This window comes from Bicyclus anynana, chromosome 10 (assembly GCF_947172395.1).
Source record: "Bicyclus anynana chromosome 10, ilBicAnyn1.1, whole genome shotgun sequence".
NCBI classification, from domain to species: Eukaryota; Metazoa; Arthropoda; class Insecta; order Lepidoptera; family Nymphalidae; genus Bicyclus; species Bicyclus anynana.
Genome location: NC_069092.1, coordinates 13,452,411 through 13,480,368, shown reverse-complemented (window position 1 = coordinate 13,480,368; position 27,958 = coordinate 13,452,411). Strand labels below are relative to the sequence as shown.

The 27,958-nt window shown below is 34.9% G+C and overlaps 2 protein-coding genes across 2 annotated transcripts; one reads left to right on the top strand and one right to left on the bottom strand.

Annotated features, from left to right (window-relative positions):
• Positions 1–7,064: 7,064 nt before the first annotated feature.
• LOC112050132 (uncharacterized) lies at positions 7,065–17,796 on the top strand. Its single transcript, XM_052884017.1, has 5 exons — positions 7,065–7,086; positions 8,265–8,447; positions 10,693–10,913; positions 12,272–16,082; positions 16,161–17,796. The coding sequence occupies exons 1-5, from the start codon at positions 7,065–7,067 to the stop codon at positions 17,081–17,083; spliced, it is 5,160 nt and encodes a 1,719-aa protein (XP_052739977.1). The 3' UTR covers positions 17,084–17,796.
• An 848-nt stretch (positions 17,797–18,644) lies between these two features.
• On the bottom strand, positions 18,645–26,314 carry LOC112050135 (vacuolar protein sorting-associated protein 72 homolog). The gene is made up of 9 exons (XM_024088305.2): positions 26,004–26,314; positions 25,138–25,267; positions 24,465–24,597; positions 23,455–23,631; positions 22,615–22,690; positions 22,034–22,143; positions 21,368–21,536; positions 20,110–20,265; positions 18,645–19,468 (listed from the first exon to the last, which is right to left on the bottom strand). Exons 1-9 carry the CDS (start codon positions 26,132–26,134, stop codon positions 19,276–19,278), a joined length of 1,275 nt encoding a protein of 424 aa, XP_023944073.2. The 5' UTR covers positions 26,135–26,314; the 3' UTR covers positions 18,645–19,275.
• Between the last annotated feature and the right edge of the window lie 1,644 nt (positions 26,315–27,958).

Sequence of the window (27,958 nt, the reverse complement as noted above, 5' to 3'; positions counted from 1 at the left end):
AATACGCTGCACCTACTACCTACAACTTTCTACTTGGAACATAGGCATTAAGCCTAATTCACACAGACCTAAACTAAACCTAAACTCGACAAACCTATCAAGATGCAACTAAAAAATCGGTTTTCTATAGCCAAGAAACAAACAATGAGAATAATACGTAGTTCCGCCGCGTTTTATCTAAAAAGAATCATATAATTTACGAAAATTCACAGAATGGGGATGATGACTAGGTTTGAATATATTGATTTTTATGATACATTCGGGTAAATAGGGTCAATGTTAACTAATTTATACATAAAAAGCAAAGATTGTCTGGATATTTGCAAAATAAATGAGATTATAAAATTTCAAAAACTATTAAATTTTTTTTATCGTAATTAGATGAAAATTCATACAGTATTAGCTTCCTTACATTAAATGTGACATTTTTTAATATATGAACTATAAAGATAAACGCACAAATAACAAAGATATTAGTAATTTTGTTTGAACGCGCATACAAATCAACGATCATTACATTGCCTATGACGTCATTTTTTCGAGCCATTTTGTATGGGGCGTTTTTCAGGGATCCGCGGCAGCGCCGCAAATCTGACCCTTTAAATCCCTGTAGCTCCGAAAGTAATGATCGCAGATACCCTGTTACTTTTACAAAATTGCTTTACTATTAGTATACTCTTAATTTATATACAATTTAAAAAACTGTCATCATCCCTATTGTGTGTTGGCAGAGAATTTTTATTCAAATCGCAGTCGTTTTTGGGCCAAGTTTCCGACATTGGGATTTGAGATGTAGTATAAAGATAGGTAGAAAATGTTCCCACCCTACTGACTTGATATATTCCTACTTAAAGAAAATCAGTATTTCTAATTTTTTAACTGATCTTACTGAATCGATGTAGTCATGCTTATTAAATAAATCAGTATTTCTAATTCTTTAACAACCTATATTAACGACTCACAAGGCTCACAGGAGTTATAGGAGGATATGGAGCTTAGAACCTCCACGCTGTTTCAAAGCGGGTTGGCGGGCTTAGAATGATAATGTTACTTTGACGGCAACTGATTTAACGTGCTCTCAGAGGCATGGAGTTGTAACATCAACAATTTCCCAATTGCTAAGAAATTTTCACCTCGGAGGGTTAAAATTTCTTAGAAGAAAGAAAATATCAGTAGTCAGGTGTCAAACCCAGGACCTCGTGATCCGAAACCACGTAGGCTAAACACTGGACTGATGAGGCAACACGGTATGTAGTTAAATTAATTATCTAAATAGCAGATGCCACGCGGTTCTACCCGCGTAGTTCCCGTTCCCGTAGGAATACGGGGATAAAAATAATATAGCCAATAGGAGGATAGAGTGTAGCTTTCCAATAGTGAAAGAATTTTTCAAATCGGTTCAATAGTTTCGGAACCTATTCAATGCAAACAGACGAACAATCAAATCTTTCCTCTTTATAATATTAAGTAGTGACAACATTAGGTAATTAGGTACCTACCTGACGTTACATAATAAAAATTTTAATAAAAAAAATACAACCGACTTCAAAACCTAAAAACGTACCCACTAAACTAAAAAGTGAAAAATAACATCATAATATGTTCTACCTGCTGATCAGTATGAAGGCGGTGCTAAGCCGGTGATGTATTAATTCAAGCCATGTGAGAATATCTTATAGATTTAGATTTTGCAGACAGTGTCGTTTCGTGTGGTCCTGTCAGAAATGGCTTAAATTAAGACAACACCGGCAAAGCACCGCCTTTTACTTTTTAGTTTAGTGGGTACGTTTTTAGGTTTTGAAGTCGGTTGTATTTTTTTTATTAAAATTTTTATTATTTTTCCATTTTTAGTGTAAAATTTCATCTCAAACGAATACATCAGACCCCTAATGACAGTCACAACCCATCTTGGTACAAAATTCTCAGCAATACAAATTAATCAAGCCCAAGCACAAGGTAGCTACCGTAAACCGTTAAGGAGTTCCCTTAATTGACCTTGGTCTTCATCATCAGACCCCTAATAACAGATACAACTTATCTAGGTAGAAAGTTCTCAGCAATACATATTAATCAAGGCCAAACACAAGGTAGTTACTGTAAACTGTTAAGGAGTTCTCTTAATTGTCCTTGGTCTTCCTCACCAACCCACTAAATGACAGTCACAACCTATCTATGTGGAAAGTTCTCATTAATACAAATCAATCAAGCTAAGGTAACTGCTGTAAATCGCCGAGGAGTTCCCTCGTCTGTTTTATGGCTCCATCATCAGATCGATTTTAAACCTTCATAAAATTGTAGTGCTTAAGAGTAGTAAATGGAAAAGTATACGAACATACTAGACACCCATATAATTTTCGAAAGTTCCCCTCAATTTCTCCAGGATTCCATCATCAGATCTTGACATGATGGCAATGGGACCAAATGGGGAATATACCGTTTCAAACAAAAAAAGAATTTGGTCCAGGCGTCTTTGAGTAATCGGTGTACATACATAAAAAAAAATACCGACCGAATTGAGAACCTCCTCCTTTTTGAAGTCGGTTAAAAAGTGCTTGTAAATCAAGTCTAATTTAAAATATCTGATTTTGACTTTAACTTTGACTTTGTTCGTTTATTTTAAAAATACACACACCCATAATTGTAATATACTAGGTAGCAGTGGCGAATGATGTAATTTAGATGAAGGTAAGCCGTCGCAAAGAAAAGGAAATTTATACTACGTGATATCCGCGTTTCTCATAATATATCCATACATATTTATATTCATTACAATAATGAATATGTATGAATTTTTCATAGGTAACCCGGCGGGAATTGGTTTGCTTGGACTCTTCGCCGCTGCTACGTAGATACTATTAAATCACATTTTATAATCTTATCAGATTTGTTGCAAATTGCAATCAATATGTTTATTGTCGTTTAATTGCTGTAATAAGGCGATTAAAATTTATTTCTTTACTTGTGGAAAACACTTAGTTAGGTACCTAACTGCCTAGCAGCGGCAAAGAGTTCATGCAAGCCGATTCCCGCCGGGTTAACTTTAAAAGTACTTGTACTGTATCTAGATACATGAGAAACCGGAGTTTGTATCACGTTATATGGATTTCCTTTTCTTTGGAACGGCTTACCTAAATTCCATCCTTCGCCACTGCTACCTAGGTGTTATTTGAATTCTTTAACTTGGTCCAGACGCTTGTAAAATCCAAATTCTCCCCTGTTTTATTATAGAACTAGCGGACGCCCGCGACTTCGTCCGCGTGAAAGACGTTGTAAACTTTCAACTACCCCTATCCTACCCTACCCTAACCTACCTCTACCCTACCCTATAGCAACCCTACCCCTACCCTACCACTACCCTACCCCTGCCCTACCCCTACCCTACTCATTAAGGCTGCACTTCTTTATTTATTCCTCCCACCGCGAGTCGCGTCGAGCGCGGCAACCGTCACACAAAAATAATCCTTAAAGCATGAATTAGTATTCACGCGCGATGGCTTAGCGTATTTCATGTATAACTTTGGTGTTTCTTTACCGATTTTTATGATTCTTTTTTTATTGAATAGGTAATAATGTTAACTTTCTTATTAGGGATGAGTAATGAGTGTTATAAACATAAGAGTTGACAAATATAATTAGAAAGCTCCGAACTGCTAAGCTATCGGGAGTTACACGTGTTATTGTGAGTCAACCGTAAAAGATAGATATATATGTGCTGTTGTGTTTTTATAGATAATTTTAAGGAGAACATTTCCGTCATACATGATTTCTATGTAACTTTAACCATTAAGGCTGTACACGCGACGGAAGCTTAAAAAATTGAGTAACTTCTCCCGTTTTCTCAACATTTCTCTTCACTGCTCTGCTCCTATTGATTGTAGCGTAATGAAAAGTATACTATAACCTGCCCAGGAGTATGTTGAATAATTGTACCAAGTTTCGTTAAAATCCGTCTAGTAGTTTTTGTTTCTATAAAGAACATACAGACAGACAGACAGACAGACAGACAGACAGACAGACAGACAGACAGACAAAAATTTTACTGATTGCATTTTTGGCATCAGTATCGATCACTAATCACCCCCTGATAGTTATTTTGGAAATATATTTTATGTACAGAATTGACCTCTCTACAGATTTATTATAAGTATAGATTAAACTATCGTGAATGTTACACATAATTAATTTATTATTAATGAATCACGGTTGAAATCCGACTAATTTTGAACCCATACCCTTAGTCATGAGCTGGTTCTTGCAATTCGGCGGAAGCCGAACGTACCTATTATCCCCTGTTATTTCAATTATCAGGGATGAAAGTTCATTTTATTTCCGTGTCTATGCAAAATATTAGATGTGTAAAGGCAACAAAAAACAGAATAGGGTATGCCTAATGGTAGGTAGGTATATATAGGTATATTACATACACTTAGGTATCTACCACAGTCATAATATTATATCTTCTCTTTTTATCTAACCGTACAGGTATAATTTTTCAAACTTTGTGTAATTTGTGTACGATAATTAGGTAATCTAATTCTCTAACATGTTATGGTTAAATCTTTTATGCGTTTTTGAGTTTTCTTCATTACCAATATTTTATTTTATTTTTATTCCCGCAATTAAAATTAAACGTTAATGTGCAATTTTTATAAACAAAATAAAAATTACAAGATATTAACTATAAAAAAATTACTCTTTTGACATCACTATATTACAGATACCCACCTTTATTTACCATCAAAGTACTCGATATATTGTTAAGTTCTTTATCGTACATCCATCAATCATCACAGATAATCTACATCAGCAAACACACGGGCCATACCTAACTGATTGATTTCAACAATTTGTACATAAAGGAGTGTAGAACCATTTCACTCAGGTAGAACTGACAAAGGAAACCGCGGCCATGTATTATCCCTATTTACTTATCTATAGTCATTCGTATGCTCAGACCAATTATTGTATAGGACCTGCCTCGCTAGACATTACTTTTCTGTCAAAGTCAACGATCTAATGCGATTATAAAAACTGTCTCTATAGAATCGTTGTTAAATAGTTGTAATCGTGTTCGTCGATTAAAGAGCTCCGTAAAAATACCTTTTTGTGCAATTGAGTTGTGTAAAAAATGGGCAAAAACCGTACCTACTTTAGTATAAAATATATACCAAATCTAAGCTCGTTTTCTTCAGAAACTGACAGACAATTTTGTTCGTGACTATGAGTGTGATTCAGGTCCTTCTATAATTGGTCTGAGTTCGTATGCCATTGTTTATTAAAATACCTATTGCTTAGCTAAAATAACAAGTTCATAAATTACTAATTAGTAGACACGCCGCGTTTCCACCAGCGTAGTTCCCGTTCCTATGGGAATACGGAGATAAAATATATCTTATGACACTCACAAATAATGTGGTTTCCATTGGTATAAGAGTTTCCAAAATCCGTTCAGTAGATCCAGAGATTACCTACCCAACTTTACAACCTCACAAACTGTACCTACCTCTATAAAATATTAGTATTACCTAGTACCTAGTACATAATTATCATAAGTGACTGAGTTTTTCCGGGGAAAAACTACAGCAATGATTAAGTATTTCTACTGTCGTGTTTCGTTCCGGTCTGAAGGGTTTTGATTGGTACAGTAAGTCGGTCGGTTTTCAAATAGATGTCCTAGGGTCAATTGACAGCTCTAGGTCAGTTTTCGATTTGATACTTTATAAATTGGTTCAAGTCTAGTAGAAACCGAAAGGGGTGTGGATTTTCATCCTCCTCCTAACAAGTTAGCCCGCTTCCATCTTAGACTGCATCATCACTTACCATCAGGTGAGATTGTAGTCAAGGGCTAACTTGTAAAGAATAAAAAAAAAAAAAAGGTATCAGCCGTGGCTAGTTACCACTATATCGGTAAAGACGTACGCCTCCTCGCAAAGGAGCGATAGTAAATAACGTAAGGCCCAAGCGATCCAAAGCTCATCCCCTAAAGAGGTCCCGCGCTCGCCTAAACCCTTCAGTGACGTCACTGTGGTCCCACTCTGGAGCTTATATACGACAATTAGACAATCGGGAAGAAAGTAACAAAATTCGTGAAGTATCAACTTTTCCGAATTTTGAGACGCGCAAAAGAGAGTCAGCCAAAGGAAAGAGGACGGCTGACAACAAAGCGACAAATCAATTTACAGGGACCATTTGAGGCCACTTTTGTCTACTTAATAACTCAAAATCTATTTGACACGAAAACATGAAATATGGCTTGAATATTTGACACTACCTTTATTTCTTCATATTTATTAGAGACATCTCGGATTAATTTTATGACTCATTAATATAGTTATCTTTTCATCTACATAATACGTATTATTAAGTATAGACTAGCGACAAAATGGTGAACGTGCATCATTATTCATCATTCGAAATTGAACGTTCCGTGTACGAAATAAAGTTTAATTTAAAATGTTTTATGATATCTTTAATACATCGTTGCATTCATACACTCGAAGCCGGTAGATAAGATTAGTTTATGTTTACTTTGTGGTTAATGAAATTGGACACTGTGTAGGATCTCACTCGGACGTCACGTATACTCGAATAGAATTTTTCTCGTACGTTTTTTTTTTAATCTAGTGTATTTTTTTAAGAGTTGGATTACAGTTGTTTTGGACATATCGGTTGTCATCAGATAAGGTGACACGGTTATCAGTGAGTTGAGAGAACTTTCTCTTTTTCTTGTATCTTATTTTATTTGGAATTTTAAAGTATTATTCTTTGGTTTTTTTTACTGTCTTGATGGTTCAGTGGTTAGCCGATGTACTTATAGATCTTGGGTCTTTGGTTTGAATCATGAGGTATGAAATATTTAGTTGTTTATTCAAGAAGTTTTTAGCATAGCCGACGTAGAGGTCGTGAGTTCGACTCTTAGGTCGGGCTTTAAAATATTAGCAGCATGATAGATCATGACTCCAAATCCTCTCTCCTATTACAGGGAACTGACCCTGAAGTGAAAAGGCCGTTAAGTGTAGGATGATATTATTTTCTTTAGAAATAACAAGTCGGTCTTAGTGACCATGCCTAAACAAGGGGTTATGGGTAAGTTAGGCCAGGTGCCTAACTTAAGTAAACAAACATAATATTTTCGAATCCCTTTTAGGTACAGAGGTTATCAACAGTTGCTATAAATTACCTTTTAAAACAATTAACTAAATGACATTCAATGAGCCTCAATAGCAAACGGTAAGAGCGGTCGGACTCATCACCGACTGATGGTGGTTCGATCCCCGCCCCGTTGGTCTATTGTCGTACCCACTCCTAATACAGTCTTTCCCGACTAGTTGTAGGGCAATGAGAATATTGGTAATATTAAAAAAAAAGATATGGCAAATATTCTTTTAAAAAATATACAAATGTGAAGGCTAAATATCAATGAATCATCGTTGGATGTAATTTATTAATTAGTAGGTAACGTAACAATAAAAATAACAAAATGTTGAAAAACTCACACATACTTCGTCTGCCACTATAACACCGAATATAGATAAAGGAGATTATCTATTTATCTGTATAAACAGTTAATACTATAATCCTCTAGTTCAGGGCTAATATGGAAATTTCGACATTATAATTATCATTAAGTAGGTATCTAATAAGTGCCTCTACCTACCTAACGGAAAAATGTCTGATATCATTGAAGAATTGTCCAGACAATACATGGAAAATATTTGGGGAACCCATGCGAGAAGTGTGGGTTAGTATTTATGTATTTGTAACGAGTGGTATGCACAAGGCTTTTAACTAGAATAGGTACCACTGTACCGTGCGATTAAAAAAAATGAAGAAAAAGTCAAGCCGCCAAAAGTTTTCCTTAGAAATAAAACAAAACAAACATGGTGGGATATTCCTTTTTTGTAAAACTGAAAAAGTCCACGATGTCATACCTACATCTATTTTTTAAGGGTAGCTTCTCATAATCGCACTTTGTGACTTTACCTTCAAAAAGAATTATTAGTAAGTAGGTACTTCCCTACAATCAAACATTAGACAGATTTTCTCGCAGACGAATTTGCCAGCGTCCACTAGTTAATGGAATAATCCTCCCATTTTCAAGGTTTTTCCTCAGCCTTAAAAACCTATATAACAACCCAATTTCTAAAAAAATGCTCTCGAACTCTAGTAGAACAATTAAAGTTGACACAGATTATCTCGCGAACAAAGCCGCGGACATGGTGGACATCAGTTAGGTGATGAATAATTGTTTTTTTTCTTTCCAGGGTTATTCCCCATCCCCGAGTACCCAGAGTTCGAGCCTGAGCGAGGCATGTGGTCGTCGGTTGTAGACGTGCTTCTCACAACACTGCGTTACATCGCGCCCGCTACTATACTCACCCTGTTCTGGGGACAGCAAAGCTTCCTGTTTAAACTGCTGAAATACATCGACTCGGCTGTTAGATCTTGTAAGTATTCTGCATTATATTTTAAACTAGCGGACGCCCGCGACTTCGTTCGCCTTTAGACCTCTTTAATCCAGCCCTTACAGTCGCTGTAAAAATGGAGTAACTTCTCACATTTTCCCAACAATTCCCTTCACTGCTCTGCTCCTATTGAACGTAGCATGATGAAAGTATACTATAATCTGCCCAGGAGTATGAAGAATATTTGTACCAAGTTTCGTTAAAATCCGTCGAATAGTTTTTGTTTATATAACGAACACACAGACAGACAGACAAAAATTTTACTGATTGCATTTTTGGGATCAGTATCGATCACTAATCACCCCCTGATAGTTATTTTGGAAATATATTTTATGTATCTACAGAATTGACCTCTTTACAGATTTATTATAATAGATAGATATAGATTTCATCATCATCATCATCAGCCGATAAACGTACAATGCTGGATATTAATAGGCCTCTTGCATGGATCTTCAAGCACAACGGTCTCGAGCCGCCAGCATCCTACATTATTTTAAATTTATTAAAGTAATTTATTAGAGTAATTTATTGAGTAGGTACCTATTCTGTATTGTTTTTTAAATTATAATAAAAATTATTAAAAATCTCGACACTCATGAAGAACGACCGATTTTATCTCAGATATTACCTACCTACATCTTCACTAATATTATAAAGATGAAAAAGTTGTAGGTATATATAGGTACCTATTTGATTATGATATATGATTTGTATGTAACGAATTTAATAGAACTTTCACTGGAAGTTAGAGGGGGTGATTGAAAAGCTTTTTTATCCCACAAAAATCCATGCGGAATTTCCGAGAATAACTGAATTTCAAACGTACGAAATCGCGGGCGTCCGAAGTAAATATTTGGATGATATAGATAGGTACATTACAATTTGGACAATTGAGGCTTGAATCCTGCTACCTTACACAGTCACACCAGCACCACGATCCAAACACCATACCTAATTGGCTACCGTACCTACTTACGGCTTACCTATGGTACAATATCTACTTACCTATACTATAGTATCAGTAGAGCATGGTCTGACAAAAAACCTTCATAAAATGAAGCCTCCTTGTCTTTGACGGCCTCCGTGGCGCAGTGGTATGCGCGGTGGATTTACAATACGGAGGTACTGGGTTCGATCCCCGCCTGGGCTGATTGAGGTTTTCTTAATTGGTCCAGGTCTAGCTGGTGGGAGGCGTGAGTCGTGGCTAGTTACCACCCTATACTTACCGACGTACCACCCAAGCGATTTAGCGTTCCGATACGATGTCGTGTAGAAACCGAAAGGGGTGTGGATTTTCATCCACCTCCTAACAAGTTAGTCCGCTTCATCTTAGGTAGCATCATCACTTTCCATTAGGTGGGATTGTGGTCAAGAGCTAACTTGTAAAGAATAAAAATTCAAAAAGAAGCATGTCAGGCAGGCAGTTCAATGTAAATACCTAGGAAGGTAGAGGTGTGAGTAATAAGAGTTACTTCCGAATTTTTGTGTCCCGCATGAATAACTTTGTCTTACAGCGTGACGAAACATACAATGACTTTTATTTGTAATCTGATACATCCGCTACGCATATTTCAATGAAACTAGATGATACAAGATAAATGCATAGTTAGATACCAAACTGAAAGTCAGTAGAATTAGTCACACTTTACTTAAAACTATAAATAGCTTCATCATCATTATCAACCCATATTCGGCTCATTGCTGAGCTCGAGTCTCCTCTCAAAATGAGAGGTTAGGCCAATAGTCCACCACGCTGGCCCAATGCGGATTGACAGACTTCACACACGCAGAGAATTAAGTAAATTCTCTGGAATGCAGGTTTCCTCACGATGTCTTTCCTTCACCGTTTGAGTCACGTGATATTCAATTTCTTAAAATGCACACAGCTGAAAAGTTGATATGATCTCTGCCTCCGATTATGGAGGCAGATATATCATATCCAATAGCTTCATATCTTTACTTAAGTCTTGTTGCTCAATAACCTCCATCAAATAGGTGGTACATCTTTCCAGTGTAAGGCACATTAAGATCACTTTAGCCGTTACAGAGATTAGCTCGGTCAAACAGATAAGACAGATAGAAAAATAATTAGAAACTCTGTCTTGAGACAAGCTTAACCTTAAAGGTATTGAGGCTCAATTTCTTTTGATTTTGCGTCAGCCTTAACCGTGGAGTTATTGAGGCAAAATTTCTCGGTCTAATCATAAGTTTGGTTTGGTTTCAGTGATATTTTCAAACGAAGAACAGAAGCAAACAGTACTACAATGGCTGGGAGAGGCAGGTCCGGTGCGAGTGGACAAGCTGGAAGTGGTATGGCGCCACGGCTGGATAGTGTGTGGGGTGCTGGACGCGGCACTGCCTGGCGCCTGCGCGGGGCATCCACCAACGAGACTGTCGCTGAAGCACGCGCAGTCCATCGCCGACAACTACCTTGGTGTTGAACCGGTAAGACTGAAATACAAGTCAATACATCTAGTGGTGTGCCGCCACGGCTGGATAGTGTGCACAGTGCTGGACGCACGGAAACGGACGGGAGCTAAGTTGACTGTTTTTCTATATGAGCACCCGACTGAAGTTTACAATTCAGTGGTGGTCACTCCCAGGAAAACTGTGGAATTCTCCATTTCCAGTATTTCTCCATAGATCATTATAGACTTATCTAATTCTATAACATTTGGTACTAAAAGTTCAATACTTTACTTTACTTTTTTCAATACTACTTTAGTTTTTTTTTAAAACTAAATTTTTACTTTATATCCAAAGCCACACAACCTGGAGGTGGGAAGTTAGTAGTTACAGTTCAGTGTCCAGGTCATTATCATTAACATCTGAAAGTGATCGATAGAGTCAAACAGTACCCTAAGCCCGCCGACCCTATTTGAACCAACCAACATTATTATTTGAATGTTTGTAACCAACATGATGGCTGCAAACATTCAAACATTCAAATAATGAAAGTTCTAATAAAATAAGTTTAAGAAGTAAGTTATATGTTCTTTGAAGGTTAGTTTTTGTTTGTTACATAATTTTTGAAGCGGTTTAATACTCAGCTACCGCGAACAGTAGTCACACAACAAGACAACAACATACATACATACTGTATAGAGAGAAGAGATAAGAATAATTTTACTACTGTTTTTTATAATTGTAATTTTATATTTGTAATTTATTAGTTTCATCAAGCTTGTGTTTAACCACAACTTTTCCTCTGTTGTTGCGGTTTACAATAAACTGCTTTCTCAATCACTACAAAATGTACGTTGTACATTAAACAACATTCTAGTTATATGGTTTATAGCTATCCCCCAAAGATTAACCAGCATAGATCCGGTTCCTATGGGAATACCAGCAAAATCAGAAGCCTATTATGCTATACATTCTCCTTAACAATATTTCCTAAATATGACCCACTAGCGGATGCTCGCGACTTAGTCCGCGGGAACCATGGATTTTTCCTGGATAAAAAGGAGCCTATGTTTTAATTCAGCGTATTACCTATCTTTGTTTTAAATTTCAGTTAAATCGGTCCAGGCGTTAAAGAGTAACAAACAAACATCCATACAAACTTTCGCGTTTATAATATTAGTAGGAAATACCCATTCGCCTCCGATTAGTTGGAAAAACTGTGTTAAGACTGGGTTAAGTTAATGAAACTCATGACCTCTCGATTTTGAGTCTAGTTACTTTAACGTGGAGCTATTTGTTTTCAATTTCTATCTAGAATCGTTCAGCCTCCATTTTGAACTTATAAATAGTGTTTTATTCAATTTCAGATTATGTAAACTCTACCTTTTTAATTTCAGGTATTTACCCGTCAAGAGCTTGAATCAAATGATTCTTTAAGTAGACACCAAGAATGGAGGCTGATAAATTACTTAGAGAACATCCGCTTATCTCTGTTAAAATTGACACCAACAACACCTAAATCCACGAATTCACCAGTCCAAAAAGAAATCAAAGAAGTGTCACAGTTTACTCTTGACTACATAGCTAGAGGGTCGGGACTTGTAGCAGCACAACCCAATCACAAAGTGCATTTCAAAATATACCCCACGGCCCAACAAACTTTGGACCCTGGAGAAATCAACATTTTAATACACGGACCAAAAGATACTTATGGGATAGCAGTACTGCCACCTGTACTCGGTAAAGCTCAGATGATACGACAAAATCTACTCGGACTACAATCAACATGTTATACTGAAAATATTCTTCCAATTACACAAGGAACAACTTATCTCCGATCGTATGGAAGTCATGATATGAACAAAACTTTTTACATACCAAAAACTAAGTATGACATAGAAATTGATATCGAACTGAAACAAGATCAGGCGAGAGTCGGTTATGTTGCGAGCTTAGAAGGAAAATATGAAATATCTATAACAAGTAGGGGGCAAAACGTCGTTGGTTCGCCGTTTAAGGTAACAGCCTCAAACAACGTTCTTGGTAATTTAGAAGCAGATAATTTTTGTTTAGAAGATGGAGAAGAAATTGATATTGTAGATGTCAAAACAGACAGAAAAGTCGTATTAAGGATCGTAGATTTTGTGACGGAAAAGATGTTGCTAAATGAAAATGGAACTTTTGAGAAAATAAGTGACGAAGAAGCGCGATATTTGATGCAGACTGAAAAGATACAAATTCCAAACAAAAATGTTGACGAATTAAAGCAGAGACAAAAAGAAGACAAATGTATTTCTAAGTCCAATAAGTTCTATCATATAGCTAAAAAAGTTTTAACTTTATGTCGTGTTTGTAAAACTTTTCAAAACCACCAAAATAAAAACAGATACAATAAGGACACAATGAAAAAAAGAGATATCCCTGATATTTTAAATTCAACCACGTATGACGAACAATTCAAGAGTCACACTCTGCTAAAGGACAGAAATAGAATCATAGTTCCAGAGAATATCACAGTCTCACTTTTCACTGAAAAAGAATTAAACAACACTCCGAACTTGAACTATCATACAGATACATTAGATAATTACAACGTACTAAAAGTAGATCATTTTGAAGACGATACATTGTCCGTAGATACAGTACAATCGTCAAATAATCCATTTGTTAATGATATATATGACCAAAATTATACAGTACACAAAAGTTCAAGGTCTTTGATACCGAAAGAATTTGAGACTCACAATTCACAAAACGAAGAAACAACGCAGTTATATACCAATAATGAGTTTCAAAATATCAATCCGTTTATTAATATTAATGAAATAGAAAGACCAAAAACACCAGTTTATAAAATTATTTCGGGAGAAGTAACAAATCGAGATGATTCCGTATACATTGACCCGGATCAAGCATTCTCAACTGATGAGAGTACATATAACAGTTTTACAAATCCTTTCATCAAACGCGAAGTAGAAAGTGGTTTGTATCAGGAAAAGCCAGACTTTATCATTGGAGCACCAGTTTCTCTACCTCCTGTCAATTTTATTCCATCTACAAAAACAAATACCGACAGAATATCCAATACAGAAAAGAAAAGTACAACGAATAATAAAATAACAGGCAATCATTCTACAATAAGTTCTTCAAGAAAAGATAATTCTACAGATATTAAAGATCACATAGATGACAATTTTAGCAGTTTAGATTCAAATTTAACACAAGATATTATAATAATATCCCGCAGTAGTCCTACGCCCACGACGACTAGCCAATCTCAAACAAGTCGAGAAATGTCTCCGAAAAAAGATACATGGGATTCAGCTTACGTCAGTATAGACGAAAATAATTGTTTAACAGAAAACAACGTCAATGAAATATTTAACGAATCATTTATTAAACGAAAGTCTCCATTATCAGAAGAATTGTCGAATATGGGCCCAGCCGAACGAGAAATTTGGCAAAGTGATAGTGAATTTAAAGATATTAGTTTTACAGATGAAAATTATAGATCACACAAACATGATATCAAGCGCCCGGAATTCACTCCGATAATTGAGGAAAACGAAAGAAATATAATTTCTGATATGAAGGAAGAAATCTATGGACGTAATACTGATAGTGATTCAGTGGCAGATAGGTTTTACGAATTGAACGATATATATGACAAACATTACACAAACTCTGAAAATATTTCTGTAACCACAACAGAGGACAGTAAACTACAAAATTTAGGGATAGATTATACCCTAAAAGGAAACGACATTTGTGTCAATTCGGCATCTGACGTAATAACAGATGTGAAAAGACACGCAAAAAAGATTGAAGGAAAGATTTCTGAGGTTCAGGTTATTACCACTGAATCATTTTCAGTAAGTCCAAGCCTTCATGTCAAAACCAACGAACATTACAAAGAACAAAATAATAATGACGAAACACAATTTGGCGATCAAATATATTCGAACATAGTTTTAGAAAAGAAAAAATATTGGGATGATAAAATAAGACAAATAGAAGCAAAATCAGAAGAAATTAGATTATTTCAAAGTAAAAGAAGGTTATCAACGAAACATTCAAAGCGAAATGATTCTATTAGTAAAAGAAAGGGGAAAAGAATTGTTCAACAGCTTTTGAAGTCAGAAAACTATGAAACTTATACAAAATCGAATACCGAAAGTTCTGATTTTGAGAAAACATATGACAAAGTCGAAAATTTGAAAAGCGATGGTAGCTTCGAAGGTAAGACAGTCGAAGCAAGTAAATATAGCTCGAGTTTTGAAAACAATCTAAAGAACATAAAATGTGATGCAACGATAGACAGATTAAGCGAGGCAATACAGGACAGTAATCAATTTGGGACCGATGATATCATTCATGATACAAAAAACAGAGAAAATTCGACTGTGGAATTGAAGCAAGAAGTATCCGAGAAAGTCTTTCAAGCATTTGAAACAAGTCCTAAAAGATTTTTTGGCACGTCAAGAAAACACATTTTAAATAAAATCGAGACATTTTTAGTTTCACCTGAAGATGAAAACTTACCAGGAAAAGATACAGAAGTAAGTCATGAAAATGGCTTAGTATCCAGTAGAATTTCCTTGTTTCATACAATGTCACAAAGCGAAGAATTACAGAGTTCACGAAGAAAAAGTAAATCAATGCATAATATTTCAAAGCTTACGTCTTTAAATAATATAAATTCGAATGAATTAGCAGAAAATAGTAACGAAAGTTATAGTGAAAACATTAGTTGCAGTAAGAACTCTAGAATACATACACAGGAAAGTCCTACTTCCATAAAAGAAAAGAGAGCCAGGTTATTGCAATTAGCAAACAATAAAAGTTTCGATGACAGTCTATGTTCAAAACATACTAATAGTGAAAATGGAAATAATTACGTTAAAAAAACAATAAAAGGTTTTAATCAACAAAACAATTTGCAATTTCAATCTTCAACAAACAAATTAAAATGTATGAGTAAATCCGAAATGGATATATTTAATAAAGCGTCTGATACGTTAATAGAAGTAGAAATAGATAAGCATAAATCTTATGAAGAACTACCAAAAGTATCGGTGAAAAACTTCATATCACTTTACGAAGATGTATCAAAGACCTCGAATAGTAACCTAACAAGTCCGATAAAAACAATGCATGGTGTAAAATCTATGGGGTCTCCAAATAAACAAGTTCCAATCTCGACACAAGGTAATTAGTCATCTATGCGTCATTAACGGTATTTTACAGAATTTGGGTAATAAAGAATTAATTAACTTCAATTTACAGGGACTACAAGTACAAACAACACTTCAACTACAGAGACTTCAATGCAACAGTCACCGCTTTCAATAAATACACCAAAATTTATAAACTCTGATTCGACAAAGAAAACTTCAACAGAAGATAATACATACCATTCCAACACAAAAAGATTAAAGACTTCTTTTAGTTGCAATGCTGCTTCTACACAAGATAAAGAAGAAAAGTATTTAAGTCTTTCAGATATAGAGTTAGAAATAATAGAAAATATTGAAGAAAAAAAAGAAGCTTCGTCGGATAAGGAAATTTGTCATCTAGGTTACAAAAATCGTTTTTGTAAAGCAAAGCAATTTTTTCAATCCCTAGAAGAACTAAGAGAAGACAAGAAGTTAAAGAAATGGGGTCCGTCCATTTCTGAAAACAGTAGCTCCAGTGAATCTCTAGATAACAATAATCGACGTAAAAGAAGCAACATTAAGAAATCACATTCCATGCCGTCATCTGAAATTGCAAAAGCCTGGAACGAATTGCAAGAACAGAAAGAGGAGAAAAAGTTGGTAAAGATATCGGAAAAGTTCAATGTAGATGATTTATTCGAAGATGTCATGGAAGGGAGATTAAGCCGCCAAGGAAGTTTAAGAGGCATACCACATAAAAAGGCAGTACTTCAAACTTTCAAATCTATGGAAAATGTAGCCGATAATAAATTGAACTCCTATGAGATGGCGGAATCGCAGTTACATGATTTCGATAAAGATAATAAAATTAAAAACGCACAGAATTACCTATCCGAATACCCCTATTTACCCACAACAGATCCGTCAAAATATCATTCAAGATTAGATGTAAATGCTACAGGCTTAATAACTTTTAAGGAACTTAAGAAAATACCTAGAAGAAACAGCGTGCCAGACTTAAGATTAAATGCAACATTTACTGCTGATCTTTGAATAATAATTATTAAGCAGGTATCTTCTATCATAAAAGCAGTATTTACGAATATAGACTTTATAAATCTCACGAAAAACGTTTAGTTGCGGCTATGATACAAGTAGATTGGTCTATTGTTTGTACCCTATCTAAATTTTAAACGGATTTCATGAGACAGTCTACTAAACTCAAATCTTTTATAATACTACTAACATCGCTCTCTTATTAAAAATTGGATGCACAATCGGCGACTAAAAAACGTCCCCACTCAATGAGAGCCAAACACAACTTCTTGGCACTCAATTTAAGTAGTCGCATTTGCAAATTCAACCTTAAACTCAATCCTTAAGGTTGAATTTGCTGTGAAATTGGGATTGTATTGAATATTGAATATTGGTCTATATTTAAAGGATTTTAGGTATAATTTTCTTTACCAGTAATTCTAAAACTGTCAAAGAGCAAAGTTGGCCAATTTTTAAGTGAAATTTTCTGCATGATTGTGCGTCCTTTTATTGTAAGAGGTCAATAACTACGAATGAATGAGTATACTATTTATATATGATGTTTTAAGTTAATTATCATTATTCATATCATTTTAAATAATGCTTCTACTAAGCTTTAATTTTTAAGAAATTGTACAATTTGTGTACAGATATTGAATCTTATTATTCTTATACTATTTTTTAAGAGAATGGACTATTTATTGGATAATAAAATTGCTTATTTTGTTATATATGGTTTTCTTATTTAACCTTGAATAACTAACATTTTAAAAAGTATATTTTATTATAGCCACCAATTAACAAGCAATTATTATTTATAAACTACAGTCACCAGTCTTTATAATGCGGTCTGTTTTACATTTATGTCAATTTATTCTTAAATCAAGCTAAACATTACAAAGTCAAATGCTATTTTCTGTAAGCTACACAGCAATCAAGTACAAAGTAACCATATTTTTTGCCCATTAATACTCAGTAATACTTAATCAATATTGTTTTAGCCTATAATTATAATCTCATCATCATCAACCCATATTCGTCTCACTGCTGGGCTCTAGTCTCCTCTCAGAATGAGAGGGGTTAGGCCAATAGTCCACCATCCTGGCCCAATGCGAATTGGCTTCAGACACGCAGAGAATTAAGAAAATTCTCTGGAATGCAGGTTTCCTCACGATGTTTTTCACCGTTTTAGACACGTGATATTTAATTTCTTAAAATGCACACAACTGAAAAGTTGGAGATGCATTCCCTGGACCAAATTCGCACCCACACCCTCCGGAATCGGAGGCAGAGGTCATATCCACTGGGCCATCACGGCTCTTTACTTGCATGCATTATAATATATTAATATATAACACATTTGCTCGTAAAGTATCGCTTATTTCACCAATTTCAACATCGTGATGTATTTCATTACGCACATGTGCCGTATTGAAATATAAAACCTTTGTCATCCGTCTAAAAACGAACGGTACTTTTTAAAATCTTGGCAAAGAGTTTCTATGTCAGAAAAGTGCTCTTGAAGCGTACAAGTGTTTATAAATAAATTTAACTTAGTGAGATAAAATATAATAAAAAGCCACTTTTTCTTTAATTTTAATAATTTTGAGAATAAATGTCTACCATTTATTGTATCAGAAACACAAAAATATTAATTTACTTTATTAGTAAAACTGGCTGTTTTGCATTTGTTCAAAAAAAAAACAAACGCTGGTGAGCGCACTTCTACTATCTGTGCAAAAATGACAAGCATCATCAAGTATCATCATCATAAGGAAAACAGACAAAGATGCAAATTCGTTTTCAGAAAGTGTGTTCAAAGTGTGTTTACTCGCAAAAGTGTTATAAAACGTCTTTGGCACGAGCTGCAATGTCGCCTCGGCTGTAATTTTCAACTTACCGCACTTATATCATAATGTACTATTACGGAGTATCTTTTTATCACCGAAGTTGTTCTCTTATTTATGGACTGAATGAATGAATGAATGAATGCGATGGACCCTATCTATCTGTCTATTTATTTATCTCCATATGAGTCCATAGTAGCCTTACCCTACAAATTGACAATTATATAGAAAAGCGTATGTTTAACCTAATTATCAATACGTTAGGCAGATCATTGAGTAGATTTTTTTTTGTGAATTGATTTAAACAAAATATACAGTTTGTAAAAAAAAATTAACTATTACACATAACAATACGTAGGTGAATTATTTTATATGTATCTGTACGTAAGACGAAGCGGCGTGTGCTCGTCGGGCCTTCAACCAAGCGGCCAGGGCCGGATCGTTCCGATCGCCCCGCGCTTCCAACTGCTGGCAGTACGCTTCGCGGATGATCCTGAACGCGTCGACGCTTCGGTACGGTAGTTTGGTTATTGGATCTATGTAACGCGCTGGTCTCCTGCAAGATAATAGCATTCTCTATATCTATATCTACACTTATAATAAAACTGTAGCAGGTCCAATTCTGTACATTGAAGAAATTTTGAAAAAAAAATTTTTTAATGTTTTTTTTTGTTTTAAATGGAATGCTTTAAACCGGCCTTACATCTACAATCCAACCGCTCTTACCCTTGATCTATTGAGGCTTAAATTAAGGCTATTGGACTGTGGTGCCTTTGGGAGTTCAGTTTTAACAGTGCAGTCGAAACATTCAGTTAAATTGTGTGTGTAAGCAAAACTGAAAACTGCAAAGTTTTAACTGCACATTTTTTTCTAATGTTTTTGATTAAAATGTCGATTATATAAAACTGTAAAACTGCGCAGTTAAAACTGAACCAAAATTTCATTTTAATATATAAATGCGAAAGGAAAATTCATCATGATATTTCGAAAACCGCTTGACGTACAAAGTTGATATTTGGCAGGGAGGTAGTTCGTAAGTAGTAGACGTCCACTAAGAACGGATTTTGCGAGAGGGCCGGATTATGGAGGTCTAACGGCGGACGTAGTTGCGGGCGTCCGCTAGTCTCCTATGTGGGGCTTAGCCCTATATCAGGGTCATAACCGTAAGTATTAATAAATAATCATAAAACAACGTACTTAGTAACAGCGCACAACATTTCGCGTCGTCGTTTCGGTTTCTTCTGCGGAAAGCAAGCGTTGAAAGCCTTATTTTTGATATCATTCTCAAACGACAGCAATGTCCGTTCATAGTATTGCGTGTTCACTTTGGGTTTGGGCGCCTTCTCTTCTTTCCTGTAACACAAAACAATAGTCTGGCAAGTTTGTTGATAACACTTCCATGATATGCGGGCGACAGGGGGAAAAGACTGCGCGGGTGTCAAATCGTGCGTGCGGGGAAGTGACATGGGTTTTTCATTCATCGCTACACGCCCCCCGCCCCGCGCGGAACATCGGAAGTGTTACGACGGGCAAAATTTCAATATTTAAATATAACTTTGATATTACTTTAAATATTACAATATCATGACGTCATGTAAACCCGTAAACACTAAACTGTATAATAACAAGACTGAGAGAAGCAAAAATTGGACATGCCTTAGTTAGACGTTTATTACTCTAGTGACTTTGACACAAAATGGACGACAGCTCTTTCGACGTTTGGAAAAGTTGAAAATACATAATTTTAAAACTAAGTTTTACATTTGAGTAATGTACACAGGGATGCGGTTTGTAGGAATTTTTCCTTGCATCTGAATAGGTGGTTCCACTTATAGACTACAAGCCTTCGAACAAAAATTACATGTGAAATGAACCAACATGAATAACGCTTAGAAGGCTGTTACTATATCAGAAAATAACTCTGAGCACTGTGCCGTCATTTCTGAGCGGTCCAGGTGAGTACGTGAGTGAAGAGTAAGGTTTGCAATCCTTATATTTCGACTTCTGCACTGGAAATTTGTACGGCGTTTACGGGTAAAGTATCTGTATATGTATACAAAATGAATTGCACAAATGCCGTACTAAATGACCTATTTTGCTTCTGCAGTTGTCGACGAATTAACATTTGTTCTGAATTCCGGCACCACCATTTTAGTACGGCACTAGGATTTTCGACATTTCTTTTTAATCATCTTTAACTCTATAACAAAAGCGTACATTAATAATTAGTCGTAATTCATCATTGGTACCTGAGAAATTCCATTCACTCGCGTACTCACCACTGTATCGCACAGAATTGACGGCATAGTGCTTAGAGTTATTTTCTGATATAGTAACAGCCTTCTAAGCGTTATTCACGTTAGTTAATTTCACAGGTATTTTTTGTTCAAGGGCTTGTAGTCTATTAACGATCAATCAAAATATAATTACTATAAAAAAAAACAAAATCTCTTACATAGGGACATCTTCAATAGTGATCTCCTCATCAGGCCCGACCACCTCTACGTCTATATTGTCTTTATTATCTGTAGCATCCTGCTGAGGCTCTTCTGGTTCAGGCTTTGGTTCATTCTGGTTCACTATTGGTGTATTTTCCTCAATTAAATCGCTTGGCGTCAATAAACCTATGAAACATTATGAATCACTTTATATTTACAATTCTTGTAACTTATATATATAAAAAAACTCAATATTTCAATTAAAAATGTGTCAATTTTGTGTTACACATAATTACACTTAAACATTTTGTGATAGTAGGGAAGCCTGAGATACTAAATTTGCAGTTACTAAAACGTCATGTGGACCGATTAGATTTGGTACATTAGATGATACGAAGAATAAACTTGTTTCGCTTTGAGTGGTGGGGAAAAAACTAAAAACTTCGGCTTAATGAAATCTTCAGCGATTATTTGGAAGATTAGTACTATACATACAGCATACCACTGCGCCACGGAGGCCGTCAGCGATTCTGTAGAGACAGTTTTTATAATCGCATTAGATCAATGATCACTTTGACAGAAAGTATCGTCCTTATGCAATTAGTCTGAGATGCAGCACATTTATGACAAGCTTAAATGCTTACAAGAAATAAGGTTAGAGAATTAATACAAATTATACAAACCATCCTCGCTTTTCATGATATCACTAAGATTAATGTCAGAGGTAGACATTTCACTAGGCTTGTCTTCAGGTGTTGCCTCTGATACTATTGGAACAGCAAATGAATGATATCTGAAACGTTGAAGGAAAAACATTGTAAGTAAACCTGCATACCTGAGAATATTCTTTCGTATGTAAAGTCTGCCAATCTGCAATGGGCCAGAATCATTCTAAGAGGAGACTCTGTGCTCAACAGTAAGACAGATATCAGTTGTTAATGATGAAACACACAATTAAATTTATATAGCGAAGAATAGTTTGTATATAAACAGAATTTTCTAAACAAAATAAAAATATTCTTTGCAAAGACACCTCTATGAGCTCATTACAATAAGCCATATAAGTACTATGTACTAATATTTTAATTACAAAAGATAACAGAAGCTGAACGGATTTGTATGAAATTTGACAAAATCAATGATTATACTATCAAACAGCACATGGGATACTTTTTATACCATTTTTTAATAAGAACAGATCTACGCAAATAATACAAAGACAGATAGTTTTTTATTATTTGAATCTAAATCATATTTTATTTACCTAATTATTGGTCCAGTAATAGTTTTCTTTGTTGGTCGCACTTTTTTCTTTTCTAATTCATTCTGTTCAAATTTCTCTGAAAAATTAAATTTCATTACAGTCAGCAGATTCTGGGTAAAATTTGAAAATAAAAATTTTATTTTAATTCTAGAGTCTTTTCAGTTGCAGTAAGGCACTCAGTCTAATTAAAATTCAAATCACATTTACTAAATCAAACGAAATGTTTTTCTTCAAATAGAGAACTAAATGAAACAGTTAAAATTCATACATGACTTCTTACAGTCATGTATGAATTTTAACTGTTAAAGACTTGACTTCATACAGAATCTCATTCTTCACAACTTAATAGCGATGCTCCATTTGTGTATTGCGTTATGTTGCAACGCCGCAGCATCGACGCTGCGTCGTTTTAACTAAATAAACACATGAACAATACACACATCACTATCTACCCCTAAGCATAGCCTCTATTATACTACTAAGAGAGCTGATTTATCATATATTATATTTAATGTATTAAATACATCAAGACACTGAAAGACACCCATGTTCATCAAATTTTCCATATTATTTTAATGACATGCCACATTAAAATGTTGCATTGTTGCAGGCGACTTTTCAATGGACAGGCCGTGCTCATTTTGTTGTATGCATTGTTGAGACTGACTGGATGTATGTGTCGTCCTCTGGGCTGTGACATTGAGCGTCATCGCAGGTGTGACATACAATGTGTTCATATGTTGCGACATCTCAAAGCAATGCACTAATTAGACATGGCCCTTATGCAAAACATTTGTTTATAGAACCTCTTACATAAGGACAAATATGAAATGAACATACCTAAACTCTTGAGATTCTCTTTTTCTGTGATAAGTGCTTCCTCTAACAATTCTTCTTGTGTTAAAGGTCTCTCTTGAACTTTCTTTGGCTTTTTCTTCTTTAATTCTGATCTGATTTTGATTCTCTGTAGAGTTTCTGCAGATTTTACAGCTGTGCTCTGCCTTATTGATTTTCTTTCTAATAGAAAAATATAGAAATGTTGTGTAACTATATTGAGAAGTCAAATTAAAATATAGAGGACTCACAGACACAGTGGTTTCACCTGCCTGTTTCTGTAGGAATACAGGGATTTAATATAGCCAATATTACCCGTGAAGAAGTTGCTTTTTAATAGTAAAAGAATTTTTCAAATTGGTCTAATTTCAGAGCCTGTGAATATATTTAATGCAAACAATCAAATCTTTCCTTTTTATTATTATATTATTAGTATTAGCTATACTAGTATAGATTATTTAATAGATAATAATTCACAAATAAGGCAAGTGACAATATTACCTTGCCATGTTTACAACTACTAAAACAGATCTGATAGATTTTGGTCTAGAGATAATTTTGGACCTTATACAATACACAGACTACTTTATATCCCTAAAAAGTCATTAGTAATTTCACACAATTGGAGTTCTTCATGTCTACTATTCAGTCAGGACTCAAACCCAGTATCTCTGAAGCCATAATTTACCCAGCGGACTAACAAGGCATTTGTTGAGGCAATGGACACAGGGCTGGCCCGTCCATACGGCGAATGGATCAGTCGCTCCAGGCGCCAAATCCTAGAGAGCACCTAAATGATAATCCTACTCAACTGTAGACGGTACTGCGCCTGATTTTGCAATTGGTCACCCCAGAGAATGATTGAGATCTTTGTGTTCCATTCCTACTTTACACTCATAATTTGGTATAGGTAAATATTATTAGGAACAAACAGGAGAGGCACCATAATTGGATCTCGCTCCATTTTAAAATTTACTTTGGGCTGGCGCTAAATGGACTTTATACAATAAACCAACCTATTGATGTATCTATAAATGATTTGTCAGGTTTTTCAGTCTTATCCTCATCTTCTTCCTTGGGTTTTGGTTCTTTAGGTTTTTTAGTAATACTTTTCTTTATCTTTTCAGATTTTTTCTTTCTATTAGGGTCCTGGAATACAAGGTATCTATATTATTCACTTTTTAAATCAAAAGTACAAATCAATTCATACTAATATTATTAGCTAGCTGACGCCGCGCGATTTCACCACGTGGTTCCTATTGCCGTTGGAATATGGGAATAAGATACAGCCTATAGCCTTCCTCGCTAAATGGGTTTTCTAACACTGAAACAATTTTTCAAATTGAACCAGAACTTCCCGAGATTAGCGCATTCAAGCAAACAAACAAACTCTTCAGCTTTATAATTAGTATATAGTATAGATGTGATTGTGAAAGTAAGTCTCTCAGTATGTCTGTTATTGTTTCCTGGCTACACTACAGCTGAACTGATTTAGATGAAATTTGGTTTAGCCCTTGGAGGAGAACATAGGCTTAAAAAGGAGAACTTAAAAATCCATTGTTCCTGCGGAACTTGTGGAAGACAGAATTTCACATGAATGGAATTGCGAGTGTCTGTTACTTTAATATAAAAACCAAAATAATGTCCTAGTAAATAAGAATGAGTTAAAAAAAACAACTAATACTTTACCTTATACACTTTACCACCAAATTTTTTCTCCTTTTTCTCTTTGACTTCATCTTCTGGGTCTGAATTGGGTTCATCATTCTCGTCTATGTCAAAATCTGAATCTACAACATCATCAGCCTCCCTTTGTTGCCTGAAATCAATCTTTGAAAGAAAATCTATTTCTAATAATACTAATAAAGCTAAACAACTAACTAAGCTCAATAAGTCACAAAACTCATATAAATAACTGATGGATATTAGGATCCCAAGTTGTTGGAATGGCCACCCTCACCAGAAAAAGCAGTGTTGGGCGACCCCCAACTAGGAAAATTATTGACATCAAGCTGGTAATAGGAAGATGCTGGATAAATGTGGTGTTATGAAATTATTACAAGAGGTTAACTCTCTTAACAGACAATAGACATAGGCCTGTTGCATGGACTTCCAAATACAATGGTATCGTGCCCCATCATCCAGAGGCTCCTTGCAACCTGCTTGATGTACTTGGTCCAACTAGTGGCGGTTCAACCGTGCTTTCAGTTGCAGGGTCGCTATTCCAGTACATTATTGGAAGGCTCAAAATCACTCAGCGGGCGATCAAGTGAAAGATCTATGTTTGGAGATCGAATCAGAAATGAGAAAATCCGCAGGCGAACCTAAGTCACTGCCATAACTCAGCGATTCGCAAAGCAGAAGTGACAATGGGCAGGCCACATAGTTCAAAGAGTCAATGGACGTTGTTGTCCCAAGGTACAGTGTACTTCTTTGAAATTTTATATAAAAAAATCCTTTTCTCAATAACGCCTGTAGCGACAAGTCTTGGCCTCTAACAATAACAACCGTCCACTATAAACACAAATACGCTAATATCCACAAAAATTACTTACACATAATCATTATCTTCGTCTGCTTCTTGAAAGCCGCCGTAAGTTGTTTTATAGAAATCATCTTCTTCCTCTTCATCTAACAACTTTGCCATACGATTTCCAGCATTAGAGCGACGCTCTCGTTGAGCCATTATTAGCAATTATTTACTTTTCTAACACGTTGTATTGAATTACACAAAATCAAAATATTCAAATAGACAATCACACAAAAACAAAATAGATTTTAATTTTTATCTACCCTGTAATCAAATTATTTATTTGAATTTTGAAAAATTCGAACATTCCAAACCAATCCAATCAATTTCATAAGTGATTGTCATTGTCATTGTGACAAGTGACGTTGACAATTACAAGTGACAGTGACAAGACGTTTTCCGTCATCGCTGTTTTTTTTTATTAAACTTTACGGTTCTGCATTATAGCTTTTTTGAGCTTCATCAGAGTCTGACGCTTCTAATTAATTCAAATTCATTGAAGGGTCGATTATTAATAAGTTATTGTTCTAATTAACCTATATATGCTATTGAGGAATCAATAGCATAAATAGGTAGCAGAATCAACAAAACATCGAACATGTAATCGAATATACTGTGATGTGTAGTAACCTCTCTTAATAATTTGTGATTCTGTTACCTACGTTTAATTTGTAAGGATCTACAAGTTATTAATATCAAAGTAATAAAAACAATACTAAGAAGAATCGATTCTTCAGCCGGAATAGCAAGACATTGAGATTGATCAAGTAATCGAATATTCTGTGGATAGTCTAAGCGATGTGTTGGTACTGTGTAGTGTAAGGAAACAAAATATATCTATCGATGTTAAATATTTTCGATGTTTGAGTTTACCTTGTCCCCTCAAAAATTAGGGTACTTGCCTCTTTTTTAAATAGGGTTTAAACTTATTTATTGAAGCATTAAATGCTTTTTTTTGTCATAAACCGTAAAAATTGTATTTTAAATAAAAAGATATCTATGTAAAATTTTACATAAAATTGTATTTTTATTTAAATAAGCATGTAATAAATTTGAAAATCTGATGAATAGAAAGTTTATTGCGAAATGTTTATATTTACAGTATAAAGTTGACTTTACATTTTTCGCTCTAATAAAAAGTTTTAAAACACAGGTCATAACGTTGTTACTTTTCCAGTCATCGTAAGGCAACAATCGCCATATTTATATTAATTTAGCAGTTATGTTATAATTCAAATATACCTACTGTACAGGATACTGTATGAATATATTCTGATAATACTGTTCTTGGACGTCTGCATCAATAGTGCTTGGTTGTTGAGCACAACTTAAATCCAGGTAGAGTCTATATTCGGAGCGAGCGGCGGTTTGCCTCATAGAGAAGTGTATTATATCTTCCCTAACTTTAAAATGGCTAAATCAGTAAATTATTAAACAATTTGAGATAGTGTTTCATAACCCAAAGTTATTACAAAAATTAAAAAAATTTACCATGGGAGTTTATACACCATTAGTTTCGACATAGGATGTCACGTCTAAATGGTTAAAAAGATCCAAGACAAAAAGCTAAACTGAAAGGAATGCATCATCACACCCTGGATCAAAAATATACTTGTTTACTAACAACGTAGATAGGTAAAGCATTATCGGCAGTATCATATTGCTATAGATGTATAAAAAGAAAAAGAGTAGAAAACAAATGAGGGCGCTGAAGTCACTTACTGTCGTTCAAGTAACAGTGTGTTCTGTCATTCAGTTCTGACTGCAACTATACTTGATATTATATTTGTTCTATGCATAGGTAAAACAATAATGTTCTGATGGAAATAATATTTATGATGAAAATGATATTTCTACTATGATTTTATTAATCTGATAAAAAACTATCAACAATAATTGGTTGCTCTATTATGACAAATCGCCTTCAAACTGATCACAAGGTAGCACATAGGTAAGATGTTATTTTTTGCTTTTTAGTTT